Below are 8,545 nucleotides of genomic sequence, written 5' to 3' on the forward strand. Positions count from 1 at the left end.
TAAAATTTCTTAAACTTGTTCAACTGCTTTGCGTACGTGCAGAATACCTTTAAAGGAGGTATAAAAAACTGGTAGTACTTCTCGCCTCCTCGGACTTTTCCTGGGTGGCTGGGGGAAACCAGGACGAGACGGAAATTTTGTGACTTTATTATACTCGTCTATACAAAATTCGAGTTTTGTGACCCAAATGTAGACAAAACGAACGAGAAAATTATTAAATAATAGCGCATATAGTAGGGAGAATATGGCAAAAACCATGACGGTATCAAGAGAATGAATGAAGCTAAGGAAAAACTGTGTCAAAAACTTACTGGTGCGAGAAAAAAAAAATCCACTTTATAGAGGAAACCCGCGGGTGAAGAAGTGGCCTGACACCAATCGCCGCCGCCTGGATGCTCGGTTCCCGCGCCTGGCGGTCCTACCTGCGCTTGCGCACAGTTTCAAGCCCGCCATTTCTGCCACAGTATTCCATCCCCGACCGAGAGCGCGCGAACACAGCGCGCACGCTTGCGGGGACGCGCACGCACGCACGCCCGGCCCCGCCTCGTGAGGCCCGCAAATCCCGAGGCGGCGAGGCTCGGGTTGTCTAGACTCCGGGAGGTAATGCCCCGGAAGGCAGGGAACGTGGAAGAGGCCGAGGCGAGTGCGGAGGAGGTGGGCGCCGAGGAGGTGGGCCCTGAAGAGTACGGCGGGGAGGAGTCGGGCGCTGAGGAGTCCGGGCCGGAAGAGTCTGACCCAGAGGAGCCGCGCGCTGAGGAGGAGATGGAGGCCGGGCAGCCGCGGCCGGTGCTGCGCTCAGTGAACTCCTGTGAGCCGTCCCAGGTCATCTTCTGCAACCGCAGCCCGCGCGTCGTGCTGCCGGTGTGGCTCAACTTCGACGGCGAGCCGCAGCCCTACCCGACGCTGCCGCCGGGCACGGGCCGCCGCATCCACAGCTACCGAGGTAGGCGGGCTGGCGTCGCCCTGACCTGGCCCGGCCCAGCCCGACCGCGCCTCCCCCTCCGTCCCGGGGCGCCGGGAGCGCCTGCTGGTGCCCCTGAGAGGTTGTGACAGATCCAGGTTGACGCTGCTAGTAAGTGGCAGCTAATTCTCTATAGGACTGAGTAATTTTCCTGTGAGGTGACTTGTTCCCCTTACACGTGTCTTTACCATCAAAAGTGCTCGCTACCTAATGCCCGTTAGCTCAGTACGTGAATGGAGAATCTCACACTCCCCGGTGTCCGCAGTGGGCCAGGTCCGCGAAGGGTCCCTGCCTTCAGCGAGAACACAGTCCGGGGGCGGGGACGCACGAATGCCTACACAGGTAACAAGCCAGTGTCCCAGTCGCTGCGAGAGGAATGGAGCACCGCGGAGAGTGGGAGCTTGGAGCGAGCACCTGCGCAGTGAAGGGTGTGTGTGTGTGTGTGTGTGTGTGTGTGTGTGGAATGGAGCACAGCGGAGAGTGGGAGCTTGGAGCGAGCACCTGCGCAGTGAAGGGTGTGTGTGTGTGTGTGTGTGTGTGTGTGGAATGGAGCACAGCGGAGAGTGGGAGCTTGGAGCGAGCACCTGCGCAGTGAAGGGTGTGTGTGTGTGTGTGTGTGTGTGTGTGTGTGGAATGGAGCACAGCGGAGAGTGGGAGCTTGGAGCGAGCACCTGCGCAGTGAACTGTGTGTGTGTGTGTGTGTGTGTGTGGAATGGAGCACAGCGGAGAGTGGGAGCTTGGAGCGAGCACCTGCGCAGTGAACTGTGTGTGTGTGTGTGTGTGTGTGTGTGTGTGGAATGGAGCACAGCGGAGAGTGGGAGCTTGGAGCGAGCACCTGCGCAGTGAAGGGTGTGTGTGTGTGTGTGTGTGTGTGTGTGTGTGTGGAATGGAGCACAGCGGAGAGTGGGAGCTTGGAGCAAGCACCTGCGCAGTGAAGTGTGTGTGTGTGTGTGTGTGTGTGTGTGTGTGGAATGGAGCACAGCGGAGAGTGGGAGCTTGGAGCGAGCACCTGCGCAGTGAAGTGTGTGTGTGTGTGTGTGTGTGTGTGTGGAATGGAGCACAGCGGAGAGTGGGAGCTTGGAGCGAGCACCTGCGCAGTGAAGGGTGTGTGTGTGTGTGTGTGTGTGTGTGTGTGTGTGTGTAGTTTCACTTAGAGCTTCCCAGAGCAGAAGAAAGGGAGGCCCGCCGGATGCAAAGGGGCTAACCGACCCAAGACAGGAGTTGAAAGTTGTAGCCAGAGAGAACCGCATGGGCTAACAACACCTGGAGTTTTGGGTGAAGAAGGTACAGAATGGTGGGAGAGGAAGCCTGGAAGATGATTTTTGCCCCTGGGGAGAGAGGGGTCTTTGCGTTTTTAAGTGAGGAAATGACAGTGACAGATTTTAATCCTGAAATGCTCGCCCTGGGTTGCAAAGTGGTTTGGAGAGGGAAGACTGCTGGTGAGAAGCCAGTTAGGAAGCTGCTGGTGAGGGATAACTAGGCCTTATACCTAAGGAGGCAGTAATCTTCCCAAAGCTTTCAAAAGAGAAGTGGTACTCCGTTAATTTTCACAGCCATCCTGGGAGGATCCCAGTGGATCCTTTAATGCCTTGAGAGGAGCGTACTCAGAAATGCTTCTCAAATTTTTACACCAAACTTCCCTTGATATTATATGAGGGAGAACACAGTTCTTCCAGGGATCAACATTTCTGTAATCTCCTATTTTATCTAAGATATTGTGTGAATTTTGTATTCTTCCCCAAATCTGTGCCTGATTTAATATAAAATTTTTAAAAATTACTATGTGAACATACTTAATGTCACTGAACTATACACTTAAAAATGGTCAATTTTGGGGGCGCCTGGGTGGCTCAGTCGTTAAGCGTCTGCCTTCGGCTCGGCGTCATCCCGGCACTCTGGATCGAGCCCCACATCAGGCTTCTCCGCTGGGAGCCTGCTTCTTCCTCTCCCACTCCCCCTGCCTGTGTTCCCTCTCTCGCTGGCTGTCTCTCTCTCTGTGTCAAATAAATAAATCTTAAAAAAAAAAAGGTCAATTTTATGTATGTTTTATCATAATAAAAATAATTACTTACCAGTTTACATTTCTTTTTCCCACCAAATCTTCAAGTAAGTTTGTGCCCCAGGAACACATGATGTATTTAATTAATTAATTAGCTAAGTAATTAATTTTTAATGATGTATTTATTCAGACACTATCTCTACCTCCCTTAACAGAATGTTAGATCTGGGGGGGGGTTCCCTCCTTCTTCCCCTCCCTCTTTTTTTTTTTTTGCATATGATGTATTTGTTTCTTTTTTTTTTTTTTTTTTAAGATTTTATTTATTTATTTGACAGAGACAGCCAGTGAGAGAGGGAACACAAGCAGGGGGAGTGGGAGAGGAAGAAGCAGGCTCACAGCGGAGGAGCCTGACGTGGGGCTCGATCCCATAACGCTGGGATCACGCCCTGAGCCGAAGGCAGACGCTTAACGACTGCGCCACCCAGGCGCCCCAATGATGTATTTGTTTCTTAAATTCAAGTATAATATACATACAATAAAATGTACGGATCTTAAGAGTTTGATGTGTTTTTGATAAATACAGCAACACCTAGGTCAAATTCTAGATTAGAACATTTCCATCACTTCAGAAAGTTCCCTCCTGCCCCTTTCCACTCAGTTCTCTCCCTCCCAGAGGCAACCATTCTTTTGGTTTTTCACACCGTAGATGAGTTGCATCTTTTCCTGTAGAACATACCCTTTTCTGTCTGGCTTCTTTTTCTCAACATGATATTTTTGCACCTTCTTGTTCTAGAGAAGCACAGATATAAGGAGCTGGTGAAGTTCTTTCTTTTAGTTTGCAGTGTTTGGTGTGATATGCAGTTCATATACTTTGCTTTTTGACCATGGTAGCAGAAAAGGCATGGTATTTGGAACCTCAAGTACATGCTCTTTTTTCCTTACTCTCCCTTGTTCCCTTGAGCAAGTCACTTGGCTTTTTTAGACCTATTTTCTCATATATAAATAGATCTGTTGTGAGGATTAAATAGGATAATATCGGAAGGGCTTTGTCCGATATTTAACATAATGAGAGGCAAGTACTTCAGTGTCAATCCAGGAAGGTGAAGGAAGTGGGTGTGTGGATACATAACAGCCTCTGCTTGTTTTAACAGGTCACCTTTGGCTCTTCCGAGATGCAGGGACATACGATGGGCTTCTGGTTAACCAGACCGAGCTGTTTGTGCCGTCTCTCAATGTTGATGGACAGCCTATTTTTGCCAACATCACACTGCCAGGTACTTATGTTCCATCTTACCTTTTTTAAAAGAAGATTTTATTTATTTGTCAGAGAACGAGAACACAGACGGAGGGGGGAGTGGCAGGCAGAGGGAGAAGCAGGCTCCCTGCCGAGCAAGGAGCCCAATGTGGGACTCGATCCCAGGACTCTGGGATCATGACCCAAGCCAAAGGCAGATGCTCAACTGACTGAGCCACCCAGGTGCCCCTCCATCTTACTTTTTAAAAAGATATGGCTAGGGACTCCTGGCTGGCTCAGTCGGTAGAGCATGTGACTCTTGATCTCAGGGTCATGAGTTCAAGCCCCATGCTGGGTATAGAGATTACTTAAAAATAAATGAATAAGTAAAAGTAATAAATAAAAAGATAAGGGTGTTGTAATAAGTAGAGAATAAGCCACCTGAAGGAGCCAAACCTTTATTGGTTTTTACTGGATGCTAGCCAAGTTATCCAACCTTTCTGTGTCCTATTCTCCACCACAAATAAAATGGAACAAATTTATTTGTAGGCTCTATATTGAACGAAGATGTTGTGGTTTCTTTTCTTTTTTTTTTTTTTTTTATTAAAGATTCTATTCATTCATTCGACAGAGAGAGAGATAGCCAGCGAGAGAGGGAACACAAGCGGGGGGAGTGGGAGAGGAAGAAGCAGGCTCCCAGAAGAGGATCCTGATGCGGGGCTTGATCCCAGAACGCCGGGATCATGCCCTGAGCCAAAGGCAGACGCTTAACGACTGAGCCACCCAGGCGCCCCGAAGATGTTGTGGTTTCTCAGAAGCTCTTGGGCTTGTCAGAGATAGCTAAATTAAAGTATCTGTAGGGGTGCCTGGCTGGCTCAATTGGTAGAGTATAACTCTTGATCTTAGGGTCGTGAGTTCAAGCCCCACATTGAGGGATAGAGATTACTTAAAAAATTTTAAAAAGAAATAAGTAAAATACCTGATCATAGAATTATGAATGCATTTTGTTTACCTGGCCTTAGAACAGAATTATGTCCTGAAGTCTTAGGAGAAGAATAAGGTATAGAGAATGAGATACATGGCTTCTAGTGTTGTATCTTTTAATGTTATTTAACCCACTCAAGGTCACAGTGGGTTAAAAAAAAATCACCAACTTGAACATTAACATCATAGTTTACCATTTGTTTAAAACTCAGTTGATTTTATTAGGATGAACCCAAAGAAACTGAAGTTCTTGTGGGTTAAAAAAACCCAAATACAAGGGTGCCTGGCTGGCTTAGTCAGTGGAGCATGCAGCTATTGATCTCGGGGTTGTGAGTTTGAGCCCCAAGTTGGGTATAGAGATTACTTAAATATAAAATCTTAAAATCCAGCCAACAGAACAAACAAACCCAAATACCTGTAGCTTCATAAGTTCAAACTGATACGTATATGTGGATCCTGTTTTAAGGAAGTAAGTGTACAAAAATTGATAAGTTGGTAAGTTAAATTGATAAATGCAGATTTTGCCTTATAGGATACCCTTAAAGAGTAAGTTCCCCAGTGAGTTTAAAATAGAACTGGAGTGCCTCAAAATCCAGTTCCAAACTGTTTTGGTTATCTATTGCTGTGTGCCAGCTACCCCCAAACTAACAACTTCCTTTTTATTCATAATTCTGCAGTCCGGGCTGAGCTCAGGTGGGTGGTTATTCTGCTCATTGGTGCTTGTTGGTGTGGCTGACTGCAGGCAGTTGGCTGGCGGCTGGGCCTCTTTCCTGTGCATTCTCAGGGCTTGTTCCTCTTTGTGTCATCTCTCATGCAGGGTAGCTCAGGGCTCCTGAGAATGTAAAAGTGGAAGTTGCCAGGGCTTCTTGAAGGTTAGTTTCAGAATTGGCATGGTGTCTGTTATGTCACTGACTTGCATTTGGTTAAAGAACATCACAAGCCCCGCCCACTTGTAAGGGGAACTGTTAGGGCCATCACATTACACTCTGCCAGACACAGGTACTCAGTTTTTTTGCGCAAAGTGAGATCTGTCTATGGTAAATGGAATTGCTGTGGTTGGCAAAGGCTCTTGCTCATCCCTTGTCCCAAGGCTGGAGTCGGCTGCTGAGGATTCGGTTTTCTGCATTTACAGTGTATACTCTGAAAGAGCGGTGCCTCCAGGTTGTCCGAAGCCTAGTGAAGCCTGAGAATTACAGGAGACTGGACATCGTGAGATCACTCTATGAAGATCTGGAAGACCACCCGAATGTAAGGAAAGACCTGGAGCGGCTGACACAGGAGCATATTGAAAATCAACGGCTGGAAGGGGAGACTGAGGATTTTAATTGAAATTTGCACTCCTGAGTCTCAGCCTTTGATGGTACTGACTAGTCTTGATCTACATTTAGGACTGGTCACTTATTCTCGGATTCAAGGTGTCTCATTTTCAGAGTAAAAAATCCTCCATTGCTTAAAGGAAAGTTAACTGACTTCACTAGGCATTGTGATGTTTAGGGGCAGATATCAAAAATGTAATTTAATGCCTGCCCCTTCTAGAAGTATTCATCAAGTAGTTGCATTTTTGCCTTCTAGTAAGTCAGGAAAGTTTCTATGTAAGGACTTTTGTGTAAGTAATTCAATAAGAATTGCAGCATATTCTTTAATTGTGAGAAAGCAGTGGCATCTGCTTTTAATTGCTGTGTTGTGGTTGGTGATGTGTCTGCCTCCCGCTTTGAGAAGACAGAGATGTCCTTGAGGCAGGGACAAGTCTGTCTCCTCTTTGAGACCCCAGTGCCTCACACATTATGAGCCTTTAGTCAGTGTTTGTTGAATGAACAAACCAGTGGATACTTTGGTAGAAAGTGTTTGGAGGTTTTGCCCTTTTTTGGGGGGTGGGGAGGTGGGGACCTTACAGCGTATACAGTAAACAAATATTTTAAAGGGAATCACTTTTATAGAAAGCACTTTTTATGACTTTCTAAATTTTGTGCTTTTCTCTGTCTGCTGTTGTTGTAGTTCTGTTTTATTTGTTTCTAAACCGGGATTAGCTTTCTACAGTTATTGTGATGATCGCTTTTTTGAAACTTGATGTCTGCACAGAAGATAGGAGAACTTGTTTAGTTCTAGTATTAAGGAGCTACTACTGTACTGTAAATAGGTTTTTGCTAAGTGTGGGTATTTCTGTCACTTTTTTGAAAATCCACTACATTTCTGTTTGGCTTAGCATTTTTTTTTTTTTTTTTTTTTGTAATGCTGCCGGTGTTTTAACCAGGGGCCAGCGGTGTTGGGGCAGTGGGGACCACTAAGGGGAGCCACTTGCAGGCTCATCTGGACTTGCAAGGCTGCCTGGTTCAGCATTTTTCATCAGGCAGGATCTGGTGACACTTTGCACCTGGCTGGAGGAGAGACAGAAGCCCTCCACCTCTTGGAAGTTACTCATAATATACATGGATTCAGGGAGTAGCCCAAAATGTTTTATAGTTTTATAAATGTATAAATGCTTTCTTATAGGCTGGACTTAAATTGATTAACTCAAATTCAATACCTCTATCAGGTTTTCTTTTTTGGTAACTAATAGTTAAAAAAAAAAAAAATCCCCCAGTAGAGAAAATTTTGGTAAAGACAGTAAAGTAAAAGAAAAAAAAGATCACTGTAGATACACTACTTGAATACAGCCCCAAAACATTTTGAACCTTTGACATTTTTAGGGCATCTTGTGGTTGGTTTGGTTTTACATAGTTGAGATCATACTGAATATACAGTTTTATATTCTGCCTTTTTAGTTATAACTTTATAACTTAAATATTTTCCCATGGCATTATAAGCTCTTTGTAGACATTAGTGTAGTCTTCCTTTTATAAGCAATGGATATTTCTTGGTATCTGTAGTTCCTATACTAACCTTTGAGCACAATTCCTGTGCTCTGAAATCAGCGTGGAGTAATGTCTTACAGTGCCCCACAGTTTCCCCTAGACTTTGTTTCACCTCACCTTAATCCCCTCTTTCAACTTCAGTTAATAAATTTGCCTTTGTTTTTTGAGCATGCTGTAGTACTCATTCAGTGATACATGTCTCAGTGTCTGATGTGTTATTGAGCTGCTGGGTGGGAAGGAAGAAATGCTGGGGAGCAGGCAATGGTATGTGTTCGAGGGTGGGATGGGATGGGGGATGTCAGGAAGTCTTCTGTTGTTGGATTCGTTCATCGTTGGTTTAAATTTTTTTTAACTTGTCTTTGTGTCCAAATAAGATTCATGTTCATCCTGTGAAAACATGCAGTTTGAGTACTGTGTTTTTTTGTGTTGTCCAAGGAGGATTGAAAACCTGTAGCATGAATAATATATGTTTTTCGTTTGAAATCCTATGACTGTATTAAATGTATTGCTCTTAA

General features: G+C 45.6%; 1 protein-coding gene across 1 annotated transcript; it reads left to right on the plus strand.

The window, feature by feature from the left end:
• Positions 1 to 531: 531 nt before the first annotated feature.
• On the plus strand, positions 532 to 8,545 carry VHL (von Hippel-Lindau tumor suppressor). The gene is made up of 3 exons (XM_026501353.4): positions 532 to 943; positions 4,112 to 4,234; positions 6,311 to 8,545. Exons 1-3 carry the CDS (start codon positions 604 to 606, stop codon positions 6,505 to 6,507), a joined length of 660 nt encoding a protein of 219 aa, XP_026357138.1. The 5' UTR covers positions 532 to 603; the 3' UTR covers positions 6,508 to 8,545.

This window comes from Ursus arctos, unplaced genomic scaffold (genome assembly GCF_023065955.2).
Source record: "Ursus arctos isolate Adak ecotype North America unplaced genomic scaffold, UrsArc2.0 scaffold_14, whole genome shotgun sequence".
Lineage (NCBI taxonomy): Eukaryota > Metazoa > Chordata > Mammalia > Carnivora > Ursidae > Ursus > Ursus arctos.